At 40.0% G+C, this 27,202-nt stretch overlaps 1 protein-coding gene across 1 annotated transcript in view; it reads right to left on the bottom strand.

The window, feature by feature from the left end:
- The window catches only part of DOCK8 (dedicator of cytokinesis 8), a gene marked incomplete at its 5' end in the record, with an annotated part of 65,379 nt that extends 38,574 nt beyond the window's left edge, over nt 1-26,805 (bottom strand). The window contains 17 exons of the mRNA XM_009873472.1: nt 1,096-1,260; nt 2,161-2,395; nt 3,490-3,585; nt 4,323-4,424; nt 5,737-5,875; nt 6,536-6,606; nt 8,917-9,034; nt 20,560-20,722; nt 21,804-21,897; nt 22,123-22,262; nt 22,831-22,990; nt 23,788-23,868; nt 24,478-24,627; nt 24,870-24,936; nt 25,527-25,612; nt 26,243-26,464; nt 26,682-26,805. Coding sequence (XP_009871774.1) covers nt 1,096-1,260; nt 2,161-2,395; nt 3,490-3,585; nt 4,323-4,424; nt 5,737-5,875; nt 6,536-6,606; nt 8,917-9,034; nt 20,560-20,722; nt 21,804-21,897; nt 22,123-22,262; nt 22,831-22,990; nt 23,788-23,868; nt 24,478-24,627; nt 24,870-24,936; nt 25,527-25,612; nt 26,243-26,464; nt 26,682-26,805 — 2,213 coding nt within the window. The remainder of the gene's footprint in view (nt 1-1,095; nt 1,261-2,160; nt 2,396-3,489; nt 3,586-4,322; nt 4,425-5,736; nt 5,876-6,535; nt 6,607-8,916; nt 9,035-20,559; nt 20,723-21,803; nt 21,898-22,122; nt 22,263-22,830; nt 22,991-23,787; nt 23,869-24,477; nt 24,628-24,869; nt 24,937-25,526; nt 25,613-26,242; nt 26,465-26,681) is intronic.
- Nucleotides 26,806-27,202: the final 397 nt, after the last annotated feature.

The raw sequence follows: 27,202 nt of genomic DNA, 5'->3' as shown, positions 1-27,202 counted from the left end.
AGCAGGAATTTCACTAAATGATTACCTAGTTTTCAGGTTCCCCATGGACCATATTTTCCCAGCATAGAGAATTTCCAAGTATAGGCAACCTGAGAGATTTTAGCACATCCTAACATCAGTCTGAATGTTCCTCAAGGAGGATTTAAATGAGTATTTGAAAGAGAAAACGGTCTACATATCTCCACGTCCCACAACACAGCTGCTTGGTGACAAGTCAGTTAATATATAACAATTGATCAAATGGATCCTACAGACTTCAGGACAGTGGACTGCAGCAGAAAAAGAGAATGGCTGAAGTTGGAAGGGACAGCTGGAGGTCATCTAGTTCAACTCCACTGCTCAAGCAGGGCCACCTAAAGCCAGATGCCCAGGACCAGATGGCGTCTGAACATCTCCAAGAGCGGACACTCCACAACATCACTGGGCAACCCACTCAGTCACCCTCACAGTAAAAAACTGCTTCCTGATGTTCAGAGGGAACCTGTTTGTGTTTCAGTCTGCACCCATTGCCCCTAGTTCTGTAACTAAGCATGACTGAGAAGAGCCTGTCTGTGTCTTCTCTGTATCCTCTCTTCAAGTCTTTATATGAATTGAAGGTCCTCCCTGAGCCTTCTTTTCTCTGGGCTGAACAGTCCCAGCTGTCTCAGCCTTTCCTCATGGCAGGGATGCTCCTGTCCCTTCATCAACTTCATGGCTCTTTGCTGGGCTCTCTCCAGTATATCCACACTCTTTTGTACTGGGGAGCCTGGAACTAGTCACATCATGCCAGGTGTGGCCTCAGCAGTGCTGGGCAGCAGAGAAACATATAGCTGTGGTACTTTCACCTCAACCCTGCTTCTTAAACGAATGACTGAGAGATAGAAATTATGGGGGGCAAGTCCATGTTGCTCTTTGCAGCACTGAGATCCTGGAGCTTCCTCTGAGAAAAATGATATATCTGATCAGTGTTGTGCTTAAATGGCACACAGTTGGTGTTTGAGAAGTTGTGTTTTCTATTTTATAAGCCAGTTCTCTAAGTTCCCCTCTCAGAAGCACATGCTGAACAGCATTTATCAAGAAATAAGAGTACTTTTGCAACCCTTGCATCAATATTACCTGGTTTGACTACTTCTCTTTGAGGGTCTGGCAGACGAAACACATAGTAGACGTAAGATGCCAGGAGGCAGTTCCTCCCATGCTGGTCTTTGCTCAGGTCTTTGCTGTTGTGCAGACTATTAACTATTGCAACCACAGATTCAAAGGCAAACTGTGAGAAGTTGGCTGTGAAATAAAGGCAAGAATTAGTTTCAGCACTAAAAGGTATGATTTAATTATGTGAGGGCATTCTTTGTACCAACAACTCCTCCATGCTTTAATTCAGTCCTTAACAAATTCAGAGTTCTAGATAGCAACTGCCATACCTGACCAAACCCAAGGTCTACATAGGCCAATAACTACTCTACAGTAGACTCACTGATTTTCAACCCAATCACTGCTACTCCATGACTTTGTACTACACAAAATCAGACCATAACTGTTAACTACCATTTCTAGCTGCATTCTTATAAATACCTACTTGAAGGACACTAAGACTCATTAGTTTGCAGCTGACAAATAAGGCTAGCAGGCTTTTCTATGAATATTACAGTGGACAACAAGTGTTGATTAGCAAAATGTGACAGGAAATAAGCTACGCCACTGTCTCCAAGTATGCCTTCTCTAGAGAGTTAACATATGTGGTGGGCAACTGGCAGACTCAGCAACAGAAAGATCTGTGCATTACTATACCCTCTCTGGTTTTGTGCTCACCCAATTCTGTCTGAATATATTTATGCAGAGGATATGGCGCACTCAGCAGCGTCAGCTGTAGGATAAGTGATTTTGCTGGTGTTTTCCTTGCAAAACAACTGCATTCCAAACAAAGTTAAACCACAAATCCACTTTGTGACCCACATTTCTAGATAAGTAAACTACTACAATTTAATGTACCTCTCAACCAGAGTCTGAGAGTCATGTAGGGGGAAAAGGTTAAACATGATTAAATTGTGCAGCGAAACTGCATCTCATAGTTTGTTCTGAAGTGGACGAAATACTAAACCTGAGACTGGATACTTAGCAATCATTTCGCCCACATTTCTAGGTTGCTTGCACTACCACTGCAAGGCATACATCAGTAAATACCTGTTTGGCCAGCTATGACCATGGGCTGTACAGCCAGCTGGAAAAGTTTATCTAGTACCAAATGTAAAAACAAGACAAGAGGTTCAAGGCGTGAAGAATTTAAACAGATGAGGCTGAGTTTCAATTCATGTTCCAGTGCAGCCTCTGTAATTTTCTGATCCATCAGTCGAATGGGGAATGTCACTTGACTTTCCAGAGAATGGCAGAGAGTGAAGAACTTCTCCAAGTGATTGTCCTGCAAATACAGTGCACTGACAGTTAACAAGGCTGACATAGTTCAGGCTGCTGCTAGCTAAGCAAAGTCTGATTCTCCCACTTGACGGGACAAGAGAAAATATTTTCACCCTTCTGGCCTGCAGTGTTGGTTAGCCCTAGGGATCAATTTCTAAAGAACTTGTTATAGCCTTTTGTTCCTTTTGATCTGTCGCAAATTCAGGCTCTGGTTAGATCAGATTAAGAAGAAAAGTTAAAGCCCTCACTTAAAGTGATTGCTTCATTTTGTGAAAATACTGTTTCCACTCTCTGATAAAACTCCATCATGGCAGGTCTATAGTCTCTCTGGCACCCAAATCTCAGTTCCAGCTACATATAACTTACATGCCTTATGAGTATGCCCTACATGTATTTAAAAAGCATGCAGCAAAACGGTGATGGACCTGCTTCAGACACAGGGCTTCCGGTTGTTAGGACTTAGCTACCAGAGTTGACCAGAATGGGATGATGGGTAGGAGACTGTAATGCAGCAGAAACAAAGTAAAGCTGCTCTGCCTCAATCCAGTATCCCAACAAGATGGACAAAGGTCCAACTTCCTATCACATTTAAATGATCAGTCTCAGAGTTCTAACTCAGCACTAAGCTTGTGTCCCCACACATGGCATTAACTGCTGAGTTGCCTAAGGCAACTGGCAGTTAATATTCTGGCAGTATAACCCATCCCTAGGCAGGGAGGTGCTGTGTCTCTGCACATATGGACACATTGTCTGAACTAGTCTTGCAGAATAAAAGATGCAGACTGTACAGACTGACAGTGTGCCCTGCCAGTGTCTTTCAAACATAGTCTAAGCAGATCCTTGCTGAGCTGAGCGGACACCCAGCTCCCTAATGCTTCATGTAACATACTGCTGAGTGTGCTTGTTTGTGTACCAATAGGTTTCTTTTAGCCAAGGATTTCATTCAGTGAGGATAACAGGTTATTTTCATAGCTGTTAGTTATTTTTAAACCTACGTGGGCTTAAACATCTCCATTTCACAAACCTTTTAAATTTGCCTAGATATCTGCATTCTCTCTGAAATGCAACTACAGTTTTGCGCTGCTTCTGGTGCATTACCTGAGTGTGAACAGATGAAACAGCTTGCACTTCAACATTGAAAACACCCTTGTGCCCTTCAACCCACTTAATAGGTGGTGTCTGAGATGGAACTTTCTGTGATGGAAAAGAAATACAGAAATAATCATCTTCCTTTCAACAATCAAACAGACAGTTTGTTTACATGGGGGTCTACAGGGTATTCACACCATTAGCTTCACTTTAAATATCTGAATTCACTGCCATACAGAGGACCACAGTTAGGCATCTTTTTGTTCTCACAGACTAGATGGAGAGAGGTTGATGCATTGAACAAGGAAATCTGAAGCATTTTGGCTAGCCTAGCCTAGATGGTGTGAATATAAATCTCCGTGGAATATTTTTAAGGTTAGAAATTACCAGTTAAAGCACTGGCAAAGGCACCCCATGGTGATGTGCTGCAATTTTAACCCTCTGCATAGTTTCCTACTTGCCATCTTTACTCAGAGGGAACAGCAGCAGCACCTGATTCCATTACTCATCCCTTTCTCACACAGTCACAAAAAACTGAGCAAATTATGCTGTGGAAGAAAGCAAATTGCTGACTTGACATCCTCTAAACAAATGCATCCCTGATTAGACAATTTACAGGGACTTGCCTGGATAACTAACTTTAAAAACCACAATATAACAATATAAAACAATAGTAATAGCACTAGTGACAATAATAACATTTTTCTACAGAGTTTTCCCCTTCTGAAGTACAAACAGAACTTATTGTCTACAAAAAGACAGAAATGTTAATTTCTAAAGCAGTTCTGCTGTTCTTCTATATTAGGAAAATATTACTATCTTTTCATAATTTTCTTTGTTACCTCAGGAGAGTGAATTGAGTAGTGGAAAGGCAGCTTATCCAATGCAACAGGAAGACAATAATGTCCAGTTTGAAGACGATCATTTAACAGAATTGGCAGCCACTGAAACAAATGAAAACACAGCAATATTCATGACTATATATGATTAGGGCTATTTATCTAACTTTTTATGTACAGTCAACAAAACAACAAATGAGATATTGACCCAAGTCTTTCTGGTCCAACTCATTTGTTTGCATTTTAAATTCACTGATAGCTACTGCATTTTAAATTCACTGATAGCTACTGTAGAAAAACGTACAAGACTGCTTTCCAAACATCCCTTTGGAAGAAAACAAACAGAACTTCTCATGTGTGACATATATTTTTCAAATAAATCCTACCAGAAGAACTTAGTAGATTCCATGTTTTTATTTGAAAGACCACATATCCTGAATAGACTGAACTCTGGCTTTGAAGCAAATTAACAGAGTTAAAGTTTTGCTAAGGTTAAATTAAACATCTTGGTCATGGTCACCATGTGGCTTAAGGCCAGGAAGATTCATCACAACTCTGTATTGATATTTGGACACACTGAACTTTTCCCCTGTTCAAATCTGAAAGAGGCAGTGCATTTGGGTATTACAAGGTAGAAATATTTTGTATTTAGGTGAATAGAAGCTTGAAAATTAAGTCCTCACGTATGTCAAGTCTTTCTTCTGAACTACAAACTCATTTATTTCTTACCAATACAACTGACATTGGTAGAATTATATCTGTCCATAAAAAAATAAACACTTGAAAGGATTCTCAGTACTGAGATCAAAACCAAGTATAATCTTCATAGCAGGAACACATGCAAAGCACTCTTCTGGATCCACATCTCAGTTGCTGACCGCAGTATTAGGACCTTTTAAAATCTGAAGTATTACCATCATCTATGCTTTCATCCTATTTTAAAATCTCTCCAGTTAAAAATACTGATTAATAAAAACATCAAAGAAACTACGCTACACTAAGTATTTCTTAAAGTATTATATTAGTTTTTACCTCATGTATGAACATGTTAGATAACAGTAAACAATTGTAATTGAATGTGTTTTAGGGGTTTTTTTTGCAATATCGAACAGAATTAGGTGATATGCTATAAAGCATTGCTGTTGCAAATATTTAGATGCATGCTTAACTTCAGGTGTGTCAGGTGAATTCATCAATTTCAACGATATTTAACAACATAAAATTATAGAATGAGTTTATAGCACAGGTTGCATCTGATTTTTATGAATTAACATTAAGACCTTCTACCGGTCTTGATATATTACTGTAATCAGAAGGGGAATATATGACAGAATTCTTGAGAAGCAAAGACTTTGTTTGCATGGGATTTAGACACAGGTATACAAACATACACACTTATATATCACATGGAACTTACTGAATACCCAAGGAGGGTTTCCACAGATGCTCCTTGCTTTGGCTGGCAGCTGATGTGATAAAACGTGAACAATAGATGGTGTTTCTCTGTGAGTTTTGCTGGCAGCTTAATTTTCACTTCTTCATAAAAGTCAGGGGACCTGTTTAAAAAAATGTCAAGCACATTTCTAATGTAAATATGAGACTGAGCAGAAGGCAAATATGCCAGTAGGTTTTTAGGTGCTATGGTTATAAAAACTGTATAAATTCTGAAAGCAACCTTAGAGCTGAGATACAGTATGTATATATACAGCTGTATTTATGAACTATCTACAGCTTTGAATCAAGAAGAGCATATATGGGATCAGCTGTAAAGTTTCAGTTTTCACACATCTTCACACTTTCAAAAACATTCAATCTTAATTTTGGGTTTCAGCATGTCTATTTTGTAAATCCTAAATCCTGAGTATACATTCATGGGAACAAGAATGTCCCTTCAATTCAGTTTGGATCTGTGAATTCACTGATTGAATGTTGTCACAGAATTGTGTTGATGCTTCCTGCTTCTTTGTCTTGAGATTAGGAATATTCTCAGCTAACCTCTGAAAAGCTCCAAACAAGAAAAACAAGCGTTGCTTATTCAATGGTCACTTAGACAAATACACGTAGCAATCTAATTTGGATATGAGAAATTCACACAAAATATAAATGTTTAAGATAGATTACTGCCAGCATTCCTCGATGAACTATGCAGGCTAAGAATTTTGCAAGTAGGTCGTGATTAATACTTTTTAAGTCATACAAATAGTAACAATACTTACTTATTATGATACGTGATAGCTGTATATATTTCTTGCACATATTCTGGACCTGATGATTTCCCAAAAATTACCTACATTAAGAGGAAAAGAAAGTAACAGCAGTCAGGTCTAAAGCTTTTAACTGTCATCACTTTGTATAGATTTTAAGACAGATTCTGAATGCTGAAAATGACTCTTCAATTTTACCTTACCATGTTGACGCAAATGTCTTATTACCAAGTACCTTCCACACACACCATTCAGGGTAAAATATCAGGAAAATGGAGCAGAGGCAATTTCCAGAGCCACTGACTACCTCACATTACATTTTTCACTTATACACTAAAAACTTAGGAATTGCAGAAATAAAGTTATGGTAAGCCTCTTGCCCACTGTCACGCTGCCTTTAACTAAATGCTAAAAAGTTAAAATACAAGTATTCTTAGAAGGTTGTTTTTCAGTTGTAGCCTGTTCATTTAGGGTGAGAACCATCTCACCTTACCTTACAGGTCCAAAGTTCCTTCACAATCAACCAAGAGAAATAGGGATTTTTGGTGCTTGATTTGTCTCCCTCGTTTCAGACACAGCCTCATGGCAAGGTCCTGGGATCCATGTTAAAGGGATAATGTTAAAGGGAGCCCTGGGAGATGAGTTTAGACAAGGATATCTGTGCAGCACGAGTCCATAAGTAAATGGATGAAGCTCTCTCACACTGGTGAGAGATGCCAGGTGAACTGCATCTGTCCTAAGCATCTGTTAAAACCTAGTCATAACATGGGCAGAGTTTAAGGAAACCAACAATACAGTATCATGTAAAAGATGACATTACATTCATGTGACATGACTCCAGCTCTGGAAGAAACATGGCTTGGGAAAATACTGTGCTGATGCTCTGATTTCAGTTCCAGAGCTCATGCGTCATAAGGTTGCGAAGTATGCACGTGCAGTGTCAGCACAGTGATAAGGGCTGGTCCTTACTCCAACATACTGCGGGATTAAAGTTGCTCAAAGTAATATTTCCACTCATTTTCCCCCTCCAACATATAAAAATCACAGAAGATTTTATCTGAATGTAATTCTCTAATAGCTAATTTAACTGCTTGAAAAATTGCCCAGAAATACACACTGAAGCAGGTGTCTAGGTTAGAACACTTCACACTGAATATCTGAAGCTTGTTAAAGCTGAAAAGAGGATCTTATAATGAGAAATGCTGAATAACCTGAACACAGACAGTGCTGCCTGCTCTGACATTAGTGCACACGTATGCTCTAACACACAGTGTGTTTCAAACACGGAAAATTACCTGCACGATTGTGCAATCATTCAGATTCAGACAATGAAGATCCTAACTTGTACCTTCCAGTGTTACACTGGAGCATTTTTGTACACATAGTGCGTACAAAGATGTTAAAATGGAAGGTAGGCTACATCATTCTTGTAACTTCCCTGAAGCCCTGTGAATTCTGTTAGAGTTTCCAAGATCGCATTGATTTAATATGACACCACTCTTCTGAAGATAAGGTAGGAAGGCTTAGATAAGAGGGAGTAATATGCCTCTGTTCCACTCCAGTCTCAAGTCTTTTTTTGTTGTGGGTAAGGACAACAGAATCACAGAATCACAGAATGTCAGGGGTTGGAAGTGACCTCAAAAGATCATCTAGCCAGCCCCCCTGCCAGAGCAGGATCACCTACAGTAGGACACACAGGAACACGTCCAGGTGGGTTTTGAAGGTCTCCAGAGAAGGAGCCTCCACACCCTCCCTGGGCAGCCTGTGCCAGGGCTCTGTCACCCTCACAGGGAAAAGGTCTTTCCTAATACTTTTGTGGAACCTCCTATGTTCCAGCTTGTACCCATTGCCCCTTGTCCTGTCATTGGACATCACTGAGAAGAGCCTGGCTCTGTCCTCCTGACACTCTCCTTGACATATTTATAAACATTAATGAGGTCACCCCTCAGCCTCCTCTTCTCCAAGCTAAAGAGACCCAGCTCCTTCAGCCTTTCCTCATCAGGGAGATGTTCCACTCCCTTCATCATCTTTGTGGCTCTGTGCTGAACTCTCTCAAGCAGTTCCCTGTCTCTCTTGAGCTAAGGGGCCCAGAACTTGACACAATATTCCAGATGTGGCCTCACCAGGGCAGAGTAGAGGGGCAGGAGGACCTCCCTCGACCTACTAGCTACTCCCATTCGAACACACCCCAGGATGCCATTGGCCTTCTTGGCCACGAGGGCACAGCACTGCTTTCTGATGAGAATAAGCGCTTCACAAGCTCTCTGATGTTAGATTTCCTAAGGTCCCACTAAAACTGTGGTGAAGGGAAGTAAACAATGAGTTATCCCCTCAGAGGTTCCTCAGGAATGCACGTAAGCAAAAGCCTGCCAAGAAATCTCAGCATTTATTACTGGCATTGCACAGGACGGGTCTTCACCACACATAAACTGGATCTTGATGGTAATGTTTCTTGCAGAAGCTGGTCGATTAGCAAAATTGAGCCTCTGAGGGTAAACATAGAGGAGATTTCTGGAAGAAAGAAAACAAAAAACAAAATGGGTAAATTGCAAGCATTTGCATTTCAACAATGAAGTGCAAACCTGCGATTCCTCTCCCTGTCCTTCAGTTCCGTCTAGACAGTGAAAGCTTTGTCAGAACACCATTTTGAAACCTCACAAGGAAAAGTAAGTTCTTGCTGTGATACATAGAACATCCTACATTTAAGACTTCTCACACGTTAAGCTGTATCTTTGAGAATGTAGTCTTCGTATTGCTCTTTTTAAAAAATATGTATTTCACAGTTACAAATTAATTAATATCTTTGCTTGATGTAATGAAAAACACGAATCTCTCAAGAAAGCAGCCCCCTTCTCAGCTGTGAAGAATCAGATTTTGGAAGGGGTAAGGAATCACTCAGAAGTAACAAAAACAAGTAAATCAGCAAATAAAACCAACAACTGAAGCTCATACATTTCTATTTTATAGCAACAAAATGGCATATATTTCTAGAATACACAAATCAAAAAATAGTGTCAATAAACCTAAGTAAATAGAAACAAGAAATTTTGAACTATAATTCTATAAATTGACATTTTTTAGTAGTGAATATAAATAATGCTTTAAAATACAGTATACTTTCCTATGAGCAAAGCAGGCTTTGATTAGAAGATTCTCCACATGGACACATAACTAAACTTAAAAAGCACCTTTAATTTCTGTGGTGAATTTGGCAGCATAGATGGTTCTCAATGTTCAAATTACAAAAATTCTAGTAGAAGAGTCAAAAGGCTAATAAAAAGCTTTTTCTCCAGTGATGTCTATTGCAAGTCTGAGATTTCAGCTAGACCTGGATTACACACATTCTGGCATCATGATTATGTCTACTCAATGTCTCATTTTCCCAATCTGGTATAGATCTATCACTGTTTGTCCTTTGAGTGTAGGGAATAAGACTTTTGTTAGGGGAAGCATGCTGGCTTTCAATGAGAAACAATGAGAACTACTAATGGGCTTTCACACTTTCTTTCTGTACGGGATCATATAACCAGAGGCAACACACAAAATTGCCCTGTCCTTATCACAGGTATCGTCTCAGCACCTTTGTCAGCTGAAAATGTGGAGCAGCTTTGGAAAGTGTTGTCATTAAGTCAGACAGCCCATCTTCCATTTGTATTCCAAGATCCAGAAAACTGTGTTTGATTATTGCGACAATACTCTTCAACTGCAACAGTCCAAGCTACTTTGCTAACGCATATATGCTACGTGGGCCAAGGCATGCCTCAGCAAACAAATTAGCATGTAACTTATCTTTCCCGTTGTTCAGAATAGTACTCCTGCCTGCCACACTAATGCACTTCCTTTCTTCCCTTCCTAAATGCAACTTCTGCTCTGCCAAATTCTCTCCCCGCCTGGATGCGTTCGTGTGTGGCCTGCCCTAGGTGATCCTCTTTTGGCAGTGGGGTTGGACTAGATGATCTCTAGAGGTCCCTTCCAACCCCCAACATTCTGTGGTTTTATGATTCTATATTAGGGAAAACTAAGTGAAAGAGAGAAATATATGGGTAACTTCCACTGATTATGCTTGGGGGAGTGACATATTAAATGAAGGATATTACCAATATTACATCTGCCAGAGGTGAAGAAATACATGTAGGGGAGGCTGCATAATCCAGTCGTTGCTTCATTAATCTGCAGAGCAGCAGAAGATGTCACAAATTCATATAATGTCCTCGAGCAGTGGATTTTACTTTTCGATGTGACTTGAGATGAAAGATGTGTAAAATCACAGACAGAGAGCTCTCTGCTGACTAACACAACCAAGGAAGCATTATTCCATCAAGTACTGTACTGTAGAGCTAAAGCTTGTGCCATTTATGCTTAAGCAGTTTTAGGGATCTTGCTTACATGTTTATTAAGCCCATCAGCATTGAGGAAGAACAGAGGCAAATGCTGACTCTGGATATCCTGCAGAGATGGAAGTGAAGACTGATTTCTTAAAGCAGGGATGTGAGGTTCAAAAGAGGTTCCTTCACATGAATTCTAGACCCATTGCTGACCACTGTTTAAGTGCTACTGCTTGCCAACATCCATCTTCTCCAAAAGCTTGAGAGGACGCAATGACAAGGAGAATTTCCACCTAGCCGTTAGCAGGGGTGCCAGGGCAGCACATACTGCTATCTTTAAAATAACAGGACAGCCAGTGTGTCCATAAGGATGTTGTGAATTCCACGAGGCACTGTGTCTCCTGAGGCTCTGTGCTAAGCAGAAATGCCCAGATGACATGCCACAGTAATCACATCAGTGTGATAAAACTTTTCCCCTCAATCCCCTTGAAGAAAGTGCAGAGCTCTACCTCCAGATATGTGCTTACAAAATGCAAAAGAGCTCTTCAGGAGTCCATATGTATCTACAAAAGTCATGGCAGAGCACCCAACTTCACTGAGTTGAGTCACACAGGACAGCAAAGCCCTGGGTGAGGCACAAATCCAGATAGCTTCTCATCAGCTGGAGACCGACCCAGCAGAGGGATGGTAAGATAAGAGGCTTTCCAGAATCAGTTACTTGTTGGGAAAGTTAAGGGTCCACCTAGCCTGACACAGGACACCATGCATCAATTCTTAGTCGAATTTGCTTTCTGACACTTCACGAGACCTACCAGTAGTGATCTGATCACTTCCGACGGCCAAAGCAATGCAGACCTATCGTCTGCCAAAATAAAATCTAGGTAGAGTTTCAAGCCTGAGATCCTTTTCCTTGCATATACCTGTTTGAAATTACTGGTTGTGCATATGAATGACATTATAAAATCCTTCTCCTTGTTAAATTACACAGGGTGTGCGGTGTCAACAAGTGCATCTCAAATTTCTAATCAGTACTAGACATGTGACAAGAATGCCTACTTAGATAATAAAAGCCAATATACGTGCAAATAGTCACTATTGATAGAAACCACAAAAGTTCTACCGGTCAACAGTGATGGATGGGTTAAGATTGCCATTTAATATTTATGGTACTGGAAACAAAAACTGATACAGCCATTAGTTATAATTTTCAGTTTCTGTTGATTCCTCTACACCTTTTGTTGGGGTAGGGTGAAAATCTTCAGAAAATTTTAAGAGCAAATCACAAACACTTTACAGAATATGGAAATCTGTTCTAGTCAGCCACTGACAAGAATAAACAGCACAATGACAGAACTTCAACATGTCACGTTCAAGAGGATGTGTATGTGTCATATTCTGTATCTTACTATGGATAATTTGGATAATAGTTTGTATGATTTTTCCCATTTTGCTAAAAGGAGGAATCATTTGAAGAGTCAGCAGCAGATACTCATTAAATTTAGGCTGAGAGTTATTGTCATTTTATTCTCTCTATTAGCACTGGTGTGAAAACTCAAATTTTCCACTAAAGCTTCAGTTAGCATCTTCTTATTGCCACAAACTCTATGTACTTCTAAAATTTCAGTTGAAAATGCTTTAAAACCTTAGTGAATAACATAGCATTCAGCAGCATGCGACAACTACGCAGCCAGAAGTCAACAGGTGGAACTTGGATTTCTTTTAATGGTCGCAATGATGTATTTACACACTCCCCAACCCTGACCTGGGAGACTGGAAGCTATATTCACAAACTGCACTGCTCTTGGGTGATGCCTCATCTCTAAACTGTACACCTCAAAGTAACCATTTATTAAGCAAGGAGGAAAAAACCAAATCAGTGATAAAAGTGATGTTCTCTCTCCTTAAGCACCTACAGACCTAAGCTAAAGAAGTAACCTGCTCTTACAAAGAGGGAAACCACCTACTACTACCAGTAATCCATCACTATTAACAGTTCTTGGTTTAAGTTACTGGATAATCTTCATTCCACTGAAAAGCAGATAAATGGTTTGAAGGAGAATGCACAGTGTCCTGAAGCTAGCAGAAAAAGACCTGCAAGCTTGGAAAGGAATACTTTGGTTCTAACAGTCCTAGCTGGGAGCTCTTTATAAAAGGACAAGATTCAGTACCTTTCTATTTAAGCAGCGGCAGTATCAGTAATTAGAGTAGCTTCATTTTTCTTGAGACATATATGCAAGACCAAAGCATAAGCCACTGCCTACTGAAGTGGAGCTGCAACAAAAGCAAATCAGTGAAATGGCACTGGGTCCAGCTCTATCCAATATATTCATCAGTGACCTGGATGGAGGGACAGAGCATACTCTCAGCAAGTTTGCTGATGATACAAAGCTAGGAGGAGTGGCTGACATATCAGAGGGCTGTGCTGCCCTCCAGAATGTCCAGGACAAGCTAGAGAGCTGGGCAGAGAGAAACCTAATGAACTTCAACAAGGGCAAGTGTAGAGTCCTGCATCTGGTGAAGAACAAGCCCATGTATCAGTACAGGCTGGGGGCTGACCTTCTGGAGAGCAGATCTGGAGAGAAGGACCTGGGAGTCCTGGTGGACAACAGGCTGACCATGAGCCAGCAATGTGTCCTGGCAGCCAGGAAGGCCAATGGCATCCTGGGGTGCACCAAGAAGAGCGCGGCCAGCAGGTCCAGGGATGTTCTCCTCCCCCTGTCCCCTGCCCTGCTGAGGCCTCACCTGGAGTATTGTGCCCAGTTCTGGGCTTTCCAGTTCAAGAAGGACAAGGAGCTACTGGAGAGAGTCCAGCACAGAGCCACTAAGATGATGAGAGGACTGGAGCATCTCCCATATGAGAAAAGGCTGAGAGAGCTGGATCTCTTTATCCTGGAGAAGAAGAAGGTAAGGGAGGATTTCAGCAATGCTTATAAATATCTAAAGGATGGTGCCAGGAGGATGGAGCCAGACTTTTCTCAGTGGTGTCCAGTGACAGCACAAGGGGTAATGGTCACAAACTGGAAAACAAGAGATTCAACCTAAATACTTCTTTATGTATTTATGTATGGTGAGGGTAACAGAGCACTGGAACAGGCTGCCCAGGGAGCAGCCTGTCTCTGAAGATGTTCACAACCTGTCTGGGCATGTTCCTGTGTGACCTACTGTAGGTGATCCTGCTCTGGCAGGGCGGCTGGACTAGACGATCTTTCGAGGTCCCTTCCAACCTCTGATACTCTGTGATTCTGTGACGAGATGCTTTCATTCAACCTCACCTGGAAAGCTAGGCCCCTCATATTACTTCTGTCTTTTGTGTTTTCAGTCACAGCTTCTTTCTTGAGAGGAAGGTGAGCATGGAGTTTTGCACTGACTGCTCATGATACTGATTATTGAGAAGTCCAATTTTTTCTGGGAAGCCATTGTGCTAGGTAATCAACTGCTTTTATCTCTACATGATAGGGGAGAAGCAGTAGATACACCCATTGCAAGAAAGGAAAAAAAGTGAGAGAAAATGGCCTCAGGTCTGGGGAATTAAACCACAATAAAAAAAAGCTCAGCATTGTTCAAATGTAGTATATAAACATTAGTCTAAACCTCTTAACATTCCTGCAATGGTGGGTATCTTGCTGTGGATGTGCATGTGCAGCTGAGATACAATCATATGAGATACAATCAATAAGCAGAAAGTCAGTATTAGAACTGGATTTAAGAACTGCTATTCATTTCTATGTTCCATATAGTTTGGAAAGTTGCTTGAACTGAGATACCTACATAATATTTAAATCTTTAATTCCTGTAGGTCTCTGGAAGACTCAGTTGCAAAAGAAAAGAGCACTAGCTTAATTGGTTTATATTATAAATTATTTGCATTTACTTTCTGTTGTTTTAAAAGCTTTCCTTAACAGGACTTTCTTGCTGGTAGTGCTCTTTTGTTTCCACACAGTAGATCAAAGAACAAACTAATACTGAAGCTGAAGAACAATGGTATCAAAAATGCAACGTCAGATTTGTTGGAAAGGCAAAACACAGATTATCAGTACACATATATTTATATCAGTACATATATATTTATCAGTATATGACAGATTTTGAATATTATAAAAGTGTTCAGCAGAAAGTGAAAGCAGATATTGTACTGACGATTTTCATAAGGAGAGATAGCAGCTCAAGACACTAGATCGTCGAGATTTTTAAAATGCTGCTGTGGCATTTTCAGTTATACCTGCTTAAAGTATAGTCTGCTGAAAATAGAGCTTTCAAGAATCTAACATACAATGTCAAATCACAATTAACCAAAATATTTTGAAGTACCCTGAAATCCTCTCCAATTAAACCTCTTGCATTTGATTTTTTTTTAAAAAAAATAATCACACACTTTTTTAAAGGCTTTGCTTTCTTCTCCAAGTTTAGACAAATCCATATTCAGAGATATCACCATGCCATGGTGGTAGGTTTTCCTCCTTGCCTGTATTACCTAATTAATGAAGTTCACTATGAGGAGTCAGGTACAATACCTCATTTGAAAGCACTGTGACAAACAAGCTGCTATGGGAGAGAAGCATGCACTCCCAGAATCCTGTCTGCAAAGTTTTTGTTTTCATTGTTTCTGCTTTGTTCTGTAGCATCTGACAAAATCATCTTTATCTCAGTAAAAAGCAAAGAAAAATTCGGAGTCATTCCATGAAACCTCTTACTGCTGAAAAAGTATAGTAAATGCTCAGGGAAGATTACGGAGCTTGGAAAAGAGTAGGCAGCTCTTTGCATTAGGATGAAATCACATGTACTGAGGTGCAGAATAAATCAGGACACAGATCTCTATCTGAAACTGTACTAGCTAGATTAAGCTGTGTCCTTCACCTGTGCACAACAGTGCAACACCAATCTCCACTTTCTTTACTCTGAAAAAGTGCTAGCATCTCCAACCAGCAGAAAACTAGAGCAGCGGCACTGTAGAAGGCACACGGGGCTACTGCGCTCTCTCCAGATCCCATGGGCAGAGAGGCAGAAAGGAGTCAATAATGCTGTGATGGCAGTAAGGGGAATAACAGGGCATGACATGTTAATAGCACCTCCTCACTCAAAACTAGTCAAGGATGGGTTAGAATGATTACCACCAAAGCAGGAGGCCTCCAGATCACAGTGCAGACTCCACCAGGTTTGAGCACCATGCCAAGTGGTTTGCAATGAAATTACAGAAAACAACAAAGGTAAGGTTATTTTTCCCTCCTCCCTCCAAAAATGTGAGGCACTTCAGTACTTCCTGTGCCTGGTTAAGCTGAGTTACTGCTGAAGCAATGGGACAAATCCCTCTTCCTGAGCACCAACATTTCATATTGGCAGTAAACAGCACCATTTGCATTTATATGTAATGAGAAAATAAAATGATAAAATAATAAAATTATTTTTTCTATTCAAAATAGAAGGGTATTGAAATAAATAAATCTTGGAATGTTTTGACGTTTTCAAGGAACTATTTTTATTAAAGAAATGTAGGTACACAACAAAAAGAAGTGCTCAATTTCACAGTGCACAAAGAATGTGGGCTGGCTAATGTCTCTGGAATAAATCAGAGAGCATAATTTAAAATAATGGCATTACAATAGTATAAAAACTAGCAACAGCTAAGTTCAAAGAGTTTATCAGCAGACTGCTTCTCCTATCACAATGAGAAAGGCTATTATTTAGAAAAAAATCGATATTTTTCCTCTGAAATATCTTACATTGGCAAATAACCCAGTGTAAATAAGCAAAACCTTCGCATTTCTTTTAAACATTCAAGAGAAAAGTTGAAGCTACATGTTTCACTAGTATTTATCTGGACATTTGTAGAGGTACTATTATGCTTACTAGCCTGTATTTTTAATAAGTTTTCATTTATTTATTATTTCTATATGTAACCCTCTCCTACATTCATAGTAATGTTAATAGAAAACAGGAAACAATTTCATCCATTTTCAATTTTTTTTAAATATCTAAAAACCGTCTAACATTCAAGGAAATGTTAATAGAAAACAGAAAATTATTTTATCAGGTTTTTTTAATATCTAAATCTACAGCACTAGTAAAAAAAATAATCGGTCTGCAGAGTTACAATCAAAAATTAGAAAACATTACATGATTTGTAACACACTAGCAGGCCATGATACTCAGTTATGACTAAATGCTAGTGCATTGCTTAATTAGGACAGGATGGTTCTCTTTCTCAGATTAGAGGAAAGGGAATAAAATAACATGAAACACTTAATATCAGTCTCTATTCAAATTCAGAGTTACTTTACAAAGGCTAGCTTAATCTCGGGCTCAAAACAGTATTCACCGTGCAGAGAACTAAGCGAGGAGAACTGTAAGACAGTTAAATTAAGCAAAGGGCAGGAAGGCTCTGCAGAGGAGCATGGGCAGGCTGGGCCGAGGGGCCAAGGCTGGTGGCACAAGGGGCAACAGGGCCCAGGGCCAGGTCCCGTCCTTGTCTCCCAGGAGCCCCAGCAGTGTCAGAGGTGCAGGGCAGAGCGGCTGCAAAGACTGGATGGAAAAGGCCCTGGGCGTGCTGGTGGGCAGCCGGCTGGGCATGAGCCAGCAGTGTGCCCAGTGGCCAAGGGGGCCAAAAGCATCCTGGCTTGTATCAGCAGCAGCGTGGCCAGCAGGGCCAGGGCAGGGATTGCCCCCCTGCACTCAGCACTGCTGAGGCTGCACCTCGAGCTCTGTGTCCAGTTTTGGGCCCCTCCCTTCAAGAAAGACACCGAGGTGCTGGAGCGTGTCCAGAGAAGGGCAACGAAGCTGGTGAAGGGTCTAGAGCACAAGTTCTGTGAGGAGCAGCTGAGAGCACTGGGGTTGTTCAGCCTGGAGAGAAAGAGGCTGAGGGGAGACCTTATCCCTCTCTACATCTAACTGACAGGAGGTTGTAGGGAGGTGGGGTCAGTATCTTCTCCCAAATTATACGTGATAGGACAAGAGGAAATGACCTCAAGTTGTGCCAGAGGAGGTTTAGATTGTATTTTAAGAAAAATTTCTTCACAAAAGGGTGTCAAGCAATGGAACAGGCTGCCCCCAGAAGTGGTTGCGTCACCATCCCTGGAGGTATTTAAAAGATGTGTAGATGTGGTGCTCCAAGACATGGCTTAGTGCTGGACTTGGCAGTGTTAGGTTTACAGTTGGATGCTGTGTTCTTAAAGCTCTTGTCCAGCCTAAATGATTGTATGATTCTAAATACATTGGCCTACGTTCCCTAACTATGTTTCTTCTCAACAAATGGTGCGCTAGCATGATTGTGTGGCAAAAGCACCTTAGATGTGGCTAGGTAATTTTGGCTTGTGAGATGCTTTCAGTGGTGCTGCACAAACTCAACTGTTACTTCCTGGAAGCCACCAAAATCAAAAGTCTGCTCTTTCATGATGTTTGCAAAGCTGCCTTGCCCCACGTTCTGGGGAACTCTTGCTGGAAGTCATTAACAGTTTCAGTTGGCACAAGACAGTTGAAACACAACCTAGCATTTCTTCATTTTTTTCACCATTTCCCCAGTGTATCTAACTGTCTTTAGGGTTTTATTCAGGCATTAACTGAATGAGTTAATACTTATGGCATGTCAGCTGTGTTATCTCCATTGATTCACTAATTAAGGTAAAGATTAATGAAGGCAACTATTCTTTATAGATATTCTCTTACTTACATATAACAAGTTAAACTGGACCATCCTACTTTGTTTTGTTTCCATGACTTTTGCTTAGAGTGAAAATCAAAACAAAGCCCAAAAAACCTGAAGACATTAAGCATGCTGGGTGTGAACTCGTGCTCAAAAAGTGCATCTGTTGAGCTATAACAAGCATTTCTTCTAATGTGGGTATATATATTCAACACAGATATCCTAGCAACAGAAGGACAGTGTGGAGACACACAAACTTGCTTCAGGAGATGCATAAATTAATTTTCAGCATGGTGGCTTTGATATTCATGATGTCTGGATGCAGAAATTTATACTGGTGAGAACTAAAAAGAATACTCTTTGCAGACTCAACTCCTTCTCTAGCTCAGCAAGACAGTGGTTGCTAATCCTTTTCATTTTCAAAACCAGACATTTAGACACTAGGAGGCTACACATTGCAGTTGACACATGCTATTTCTTATTGAGGCCAGACAGGGGACAGTAAAGTTAAAATTCTGTCTTATTTTTTCATTTTAAAAAAAAAAAAGCATCATTACTCAAGCTCATTTACATTTGCACATTCAGTTGTATAAAAACTACTTTCGCTATAGAAATGTCTGCAGAAAACACCTAAAAACTGTGAAAAAAAGAAGACATATTCACGTCTATCTTTGATACACAGAGAAGACTGGAATATCATAACACTCTGCATTTCAGCCTTCTGGTGCCGAGAGTGCAAAGAAATTGCCCTCAGAAATTTGAATATCACAGATTGACAGCACACCCAGGGAATAACACCTTCAAAATTTCTAATGAGGCTCTATCCAGACTGGCTTACTTAGTCATTTCCTGGCTGATACCACATTATAAGTTGTTATTGTAAGTTACGATGCCACTTCCTCTTTTTGCTTTCCTTAAAAGCTGAGACCCAAATCCAGGTGTCACAAACAGCCCCACTAGCTCTCCAGTTTCCTGTGAAGGTCTAGAGCACCTCCTCAGGATAAATTAGCCTACCTCCTTGCAGTTCTGAGTCGTACTGAACCACAAGTCTTGCCCTTCCCCTCTCCCCTCTTGTGTGAGGTCGTGCAAGTGGGTGGGAGAGCCGGCTCTTTGTTAATCTCCGCTGCAGGAAGTGAATAAGCTTCAGATCCCTTTATTCAGCAGCTTCATTCTGTGATTTCTTACTGATAGTCTTATCTTCAACACTAATGCAGTTCAGTATCTAGCTACTGTTTAAGGGATCAGAAAATTCCCTCAGAATAGCGTCAACTACTGTAGTAACAAGCATTCTGCTTCACTTCCATGTCTTCACTTACACAATGGTCACATGAAAGTGAGTACTTCTGTATTTATAATACTGTGATACACCCATTTTGAATTACTGTTAGTTAGCTATTATTAATATCACTGCTTACTAGCACTACTATGCTGCACAAAACATGTTGAAGCACGTCTGTTTGACACAAATTTCATCTTGGATACTCAGATGTGCCAGACCACTAAGAAACTAGGGGAAATGCTCAGTCACATGCTACTGAACACTATGGTCTCCTTGAAACAACCGGAATAGAACAGATGTAAGAAAAGAAACAACATATCCTAGAGTCCTTGTTCATAGTGAAAAAGTAAGACATTACTTCAGATGCTCAGATAACTCAAATTAACAGTAGAAACCACCCAACCCAAACATTCACCAAACCCATTAAAACTTACAAGATCTACAGGGAAAAAACACAGAAGAGGAAGAGAGAGAGAGATAGAGGCACAGATGGATAGATGGATAGATAGATAGATAGAAAGATAAGATTTGCCAAGTCACTGAGAGCTGTTAGGGTTTCTTTCTGACATTTTGGAAAATTTTTCAAAGGATACCGTAATTATATTTGCAAATACACTACAGAACATCCTGCAGGCATTTTTCTTGTAATGGCTAGTAAGACTAAATCAACAGCCTAACACATAATCTTTAACATTTTTTGTATGTATTTTTGTTTCTGTTTCTGGAAAAAAAAATCTAAATCACAATTTTTTTTTTTAAATGGCTCTTAAGAAATTAAAAAGCATATGCTATTTCTTACCTATAAATGGTATGGGGAACATAGACTTCTCTAATTGGGAATTCCAAAATCTCTTTGTGAGGACGATTACGGTTTTCTAAAAATGGCTTCACCGGTAGTAATTCTGGTGTCAGACAATAACCAAGGTTTTCTGGAGCTGGTGAAATCTCCAGTTTAAGTGTTCCTTTAAAAAAAAAAAATCACAAAATCTTAGCAGAAATATAATAAAAATGAAAACAATATGTGAGTTTATACAGCTACGGTACAGAAATAGAACTGGATCTTTGGCCTGAAGTCTGCATGAGAAGGAAAGCACAGGTGTAGAAAGATACACACAGGAAGTAACCTATGGATATAAAAATAGCTCTTTATGTCTACTTCAGAGAAACAGGAAAGAAAGAAGGAATACTGCATGCTGGGTTGATGTTTTAGCGTCTTTCACACACAATATAAAATTTGTCTAGGAGACAAATAAAATACAAAAGGGCGACTGTCTAACACCATTCTCTTCCCCACTCTGCTCCTAAGATTCTGCTTTAATTAATCTCTGCCAAAGTAGACACCATCCACTAGAAAAGCCAAACTCACTTTGGTGAGTGGTTAAAATGATAACATTTACCAAAGTATAACTAGACTTTCAGTTTAAGCTGTTGTGATATTTGGGGAATTCAGACTTGTCATTTCTAGTAATCAGCTAGAAAGGCAAAACAGCTTTGCACTCAGTTCATGTTTTTCAAGGTTATGTTACAATGCAGAAAATCCTGAGCTCTAAGTTATGCAAAAAGAAAAAATACGATGGTCAAGTTTTTGACAGTAGCCAAACTTTATCTCTGCTTCTCTACTTTGATAACTAACACTGACCCAAATACTCAAAGGTGTATACACTTTAATCTCCCTCTGTAAAATATGACCCATTTAAAAACATTGCAGGGAAATAGCAAGGATCTTGGAAATTTCCTTTAAAACACTGTCTTCAAACAGTTTGAATTATAACAACAGACATCCAGTAGATACACTGTACATTAGAGAGGAATGCAAATAATTTTAGAATATCAAGCTAAATATAAATCTTCATACTCATTCATACAGAGGAAAACCCTCAAAAGCATCTGTACTCGGGTAGACATTGGGAACCCAGGAAATTCCACAATAGCACGTAACACAGAGTTAAAGCCCAGGTTAATTATACTTTGGGGTTGAAATTTAGGGAAAAATTTAGGGGAGAAAATTATATATATGCTTTTTCAAGCAAAATGAACTATTACCTGGTAAAGTCTTAATTCTTCTCTGCAAGGAGGATGATCTCTTGAAATCAGCTAAAAATTTGAAGAGATCTTCATCACTGAGCCTGTCTCCTTCCTACCAGGAGGAAGACAAAAAACAGTACCTTTATAACAATACTCCGTAACACTGAGAACAACTTCTGACTGGACCATGTCCTCGAGACATGCAAAGCAAGTGGGTTGCTGCCTACTTGACATCACTTGTCTTCCGTCCCCACATGAATATCATTGATAACTTTCCCCGGCATAGTTCACATTACATAGATGAAAAATGTCTCAGGCAATAAAGAGTATACAGCACCTGTTTAAAGAAGGTGCTGAGGGTCAGAGAGATTGTTTTGAAGTTTGATCCTGGATAGCTGTCCTCTGAGCTGAGACTTCTCTCAGAAAGTCTTCTGGCCTGTAGCAGTGTTGCCCTCTTATCACCAGTGGATCCTTTCCCTTCAAGGGGAAGTTAAACGAAACATCAGCTTGCTTTGTGTTGTTTCAGTGCAAAGACTATCAGAATATATGAGAAATCCACAACTTCCCAGGAACATCAGAGGATAGAGTTCCTAAAACATTCTGCTACTTCTCTTTCAGCCTCTGGAATGTCACGACACACTTAGTCAAGTAATATTATTTCTGCTGCAGAGCACAAGCTTATTTGAGTTTTTAGTTCATGGGTTCAATGTTGTTGGCCAATGGTCCCATATACTCTAGAAACTAAGATGACATGTATTTTGATTGCCCTGTATTACAGATAAATTCCACAAAGGGAGTTTTACTTCTACAAAGCCAGCGTGCATAGAAAATTTGCCTTAAAACATGGCATAATATTTAGTGTACATAAAAACAAATATGCAGTGATGAATCAGTGAGCATATTAAGTTGTAAATGTTTGTAGCACTGACAAGGAAGGCTGAGAAGGCATGTGTTTGAATCTGCTGTTCACTATCCATTGCCACAGTGAATGACATCGTTTGTGATGCACAGTCCTAGCGAAGATTCAGAAAAGTTAGACAGCTACCGTTTAAACCTTCGGTCTCAGGTATTTCTCGTTCCAGTGTTGACAGGTTGAAGAAATTAGTTAGGCTTATAGGAATCCAGGCGAATGGCATTCTGTATTTCCCCAACCGCTGACAAAAGGATTCAGCTTGGGCTTTCAGTTTTTCAATCTTCTCTTTTGTCTAAGATAAAGAAACCAATCAGTTATTTTAATGCTACTACAGACAAGACAACAGAAATTACATATTTAAAATTCAGTAAATAATTTGTATTCTTATCTCTCACTTTTTTTGCTGCATCATTGTCAGGACTTGTAGCTGTGTTTTGATTTGTATGTTCATTTCTCATGTCTTTTCAGTGAGTTTGTTTTCATTATAGAAAAGGAGAATTCAGACCTTTTAGCAGTGACCTTCAAGCCCAGCATGAACAATCACCATGAAATGCTAGCAAGTTCTACTTTCTTCACCAGATACAGAAAAAATATTCTGCAGAAAGCAATATTCTAAAGGTGAGAGACTCGTAGAAGTTGAGCAAACACTGCCAGACTGCTCCAAGGAGGTAAATGACCATGAATTCCCAGAACGGAGCTTGTGTTATCTGCGGATGACAGCACTGAACTGGCCACCTACACACTATAACAGGTTGCTTGCCCACTGAAATCAATAACATGTCTCTGAGATGCAAATATTTCCGCTAACTCTACAATACATTGGTATCTCCTTTGCTCACTCCTGTCTGCTTTGTGACCCAAGACTTTCTCAGTATTCATCTCCACAGAGGTCAGTAATGAAAGTGCACATCGCCCTCTCATGACTTCTTCCTCTTGGTCATAGACACCAGACTGCTTGCACTATGGATGCACCAACTGGCTTCCTTCCCAATGTTCTTGGGATTCTGTCCTATTCCAAAGGGTCTGCCTCTCTCTTTTTCTTGTTCATGCATTTTTTGTTCTAATCACTCTTTACAGTTATTTACTTACCTTGCCAGCCTCGCTTTCTTTAAGAACCATGTAGGGTTCTGCACAGTCTCCAATTTCTCCTTGCTGAAGCACTTTTTCTATCTACAAAAAGCAGTAAAACAACATGCTTATAAAGAAAAAATATCACCCAAAAACATTACTACATGTTGCATCTCTAGCAATACAAAGAGCCTGCCTAAATTTCAATATAGAATTCTTAAAAATTTCTTTATGGACTAACTGATACTAAGCCTTCTAGTTTTCCATCTGGTTTGTTAGAAAGCAGCAAATACATATGTGACAACACTGTCAATCACATACTACTGCATTTTCACTGAAATCAGGAAAATTAACACCTTCCAAATGAAGGATAACTCAGTTTCAGGAATTAACAAAATGATGCAATGCATATTAAACCAAAGCCAAAAAAACCTCCACAGAACATAATTAAAATTTTTGGAAATGGTCTATTTACTTTACTTTAAACTTCCCTTAGGCAGAGATAGCAAATTCTGAACACTTGGTAGAACTAGAATTCAGGGTGTCAATATATACCTGTGGACACTTGTATACATAATAGTGCATGTACTATTAAAAACTATCAGAATTCATCTCAGCTACAGGTTGCTCATGTTTGTCAGCTCCACAAACTCAGACAACGGGAACAGCCAGGAACAGCAAGAATGGTGTTGAAGTAGCATTGTAACATACCTTTATTACTAAGTATATATCTGATGAGGGATAAGTGACAGAAAATACTGCCGATCTCGCCTGAGTAGATGAGTCAACAGAAGGTGTATGAGAACGCAAGAATCCTCTTAATGAATCAGGATTGAGGTCACAATGAAAATTTTCTGAGATCTTGAAAAGAAAAGAATTACAATGCATTGTAAAAAAAAAAGCATCAAATTTTATTTTTAAATAAGTTAAAAGTACTAATTAGAAATGCAAAATTGCAAGCACATGACTGTGACTGAATAAAAAGAATCCTGGACCAGACCACAGTTGTGAAGAAGTTGCATGGGTTTTGTAAGTTTCTTAAATTATTTTTCCAGAGATAAAAACACAAGCAAACCGAACAAAAATACTGTATGCACACTTACTTTTTTTCTTTCTTTTATATCATAGAGAGCTATGCATGCAAACAAAGGTTCAATCTCTATATCAAACCTGTTAAGGAAAGAAACATAGAACACTGATTAGTACTTTATATCATGGAAAAAAAAGGGCTATATTTCAACTGGCACTTACATTAAAAATTAGGTAGAAATATTTAGTTCCAGAAATCAGGTGTCTTAAACTCTGCAGGATTTTTTTATTAGCGCATTTTATTAGATGATTTCAAGAGAAAAATAAGGGAAGTAAACTGCATGCAATGTATTTTCTAAATTTGTCAGGAAGGTGGTCTCAGACAGCTGTTAAAAATGAGCATACTTTTCTTGAATTTTTTCTCAGTTTATCAAGTCCAGTAGTGTGAACAGAGACGAATCTAGTTTGTTGGACATATACATATATATAATAACATATATATAATTTGGGCTCATTCCCAACTCTTTTTCACCCTGACAAGTTTAAGATTTCTGTAATGATGGGTAGAAATAGCCTTTGCTACACTAAGAAAGGACAAACAAGCATGTGAAAGGACAAACAAGCATGTGAACAGTCGCTGGTCAGGACACCTGCAGTGACGTAGCAGGGTTGGCAGCAGTACTCTGGCATGAACTGAGAAATGGTGAGTGAGGCCTGTGAAGGTTACTTACTTCAGAGTCTGCAGCTTCACCAAAATTCTGTTGCCCAGATGTTCCTTTGGGCGATCTGGCACTGGCCGTATCTCCACTGCATCTTCCTGTCATTAAACAGTTATTCTAGTCATAGTCAATTAAAACAACTGTAAATTTACATAAAACCTTTATGTGACACTAACTGGGCTACTGCTACAGACTAGCATCTTCCTCCACTCAGTGGGCATTTCACCTCTTCAGAGATAAAAGGAAAATTAACTAGGTGGGGGTCGGTCTCTTCTCCCATGTAACAAGCGACAGGACAAAAGGAAGTGACCTCAAATTGCACCAGGAAAGGTTTAGATTGGATATCATGAAAAATTTCTTCACTCAAAGGGTTGTCAAGGGCTGGAACAGGCTGCCCAGAGAAGTGGCTGAGTCACCATCCCTGGAGGTATTAAAAAAAGGTATAAATGTGGTGCTCAGTGACATGGTGTAGTGGTGGACTTGACAGCGTCAGGTTAATGGTTGGACTTGATGTTCTTAAACCAACAAAGCCTCAGGCAACACCATGAGTCCAAGTACAAACCCCTAAATGCACATGCAAGATTGCTGAAAGGAGTCCATGGCAATGTGCCTTCACCATGTTATTATCCAAGGGCGACCTTTTCTTCGACCACAGTGCAGCTTTAACCATAAAGTGTCGGGACAGCCAGCATGAGAAGGCTCATGGTGCAGCCAGCCTCCGAGCTCACCTCATCCACGGAGGGGTAAAGGGCGAGGAGCTCGGCATGCCTGTTGGTACGTCTTGCCTCCTCGTTCTGCCTCTCGAACTCCTCGGCGCTGAGGTGCCGCAGCAGGTTCTCCAGGCGGGGGTCTGGTCGCAGGCTGCGCAGGTCGAAGTCAGAGGAGGCAAGCGTCGTCCTTGAGGCCTCCTCGGGGAGCACGTGGATGTGTCGGGGCCCTGTGGGCCCTGACTGTGGGAACAACAAAATGTTGACCTGTGGCTTGGACACCGGGGCACCACAAAACGTCTCTTGCTTGTCTGGCAGAGAGGGTCTTAACGCCACCTCTGCCACGAGGCCTAAAGGCAAGCACGGCTCTCTGCTTGACACCATTATGGAGAAACTAGCATTCTTCCTTTGAAGGAAGCTGCTACATTTGATCGCTTTTCCCAAAGTGAAGAAAATTTACCTGAAAGTTTGCATCACCAGAATCCAGTGTTTCCGATTCAAATGTTTGTTTTTGAAGCGTCTTGTGGAAATCTTTTCGGGATCCCTTGTTTTTCAGGCTACAGATATCTGAATGCCCTTGGTTCCTTTCACAAACAAGGAACAAGTCAGAACAGCACGAGGAGGGGTTAAGGGAAAATAAAACAGAAAAGACAAATCAAAAAAAATATTAAGCAACTGGAAGCATTATTGTGCAAAAGAGTAGCATAACACAGCTTTTATGCAAAAATGTGGTATTTCATATTTAGTTGTTTTATCACACCACTGCAATTCTATCATGTATATTAGGGATGATTTTGAAAGAGATGGTTCATTCAGATCACTTTTGCATAGACTGTGAGCCTGAGGCAGCAGCAAAATCTGACCTAGGTACAAATTCAGCTCTGAGGCCCTCATCAGACATGGTGATTATCTCAGTGAACTTAACAACATGGATCAAGATTGCTTGTGTTTTGGCTGGCTCTTTGCTCCAGCAATTATACA

The sequence above is a fragment of the Apaloderma vittatum genome, unplaced genomic scaffold, assembly GCF_000703405.1.
Source record: "Apaloderma vittatum isolate BGI_N311 unplaced genomic scaffold, ASM70340v1 scaffold15417, whole genome shotgun sequence".
Taxonomy (NCBI): Eukaryota; Metazoa; Chordata; class Aves; order Trogoniformes; family Trogonidae; genus Apaloderma; species Apaloderma vittatum.
This window is presented reverse-complemented; position numbering and strand designations above follow the sequence as displayed.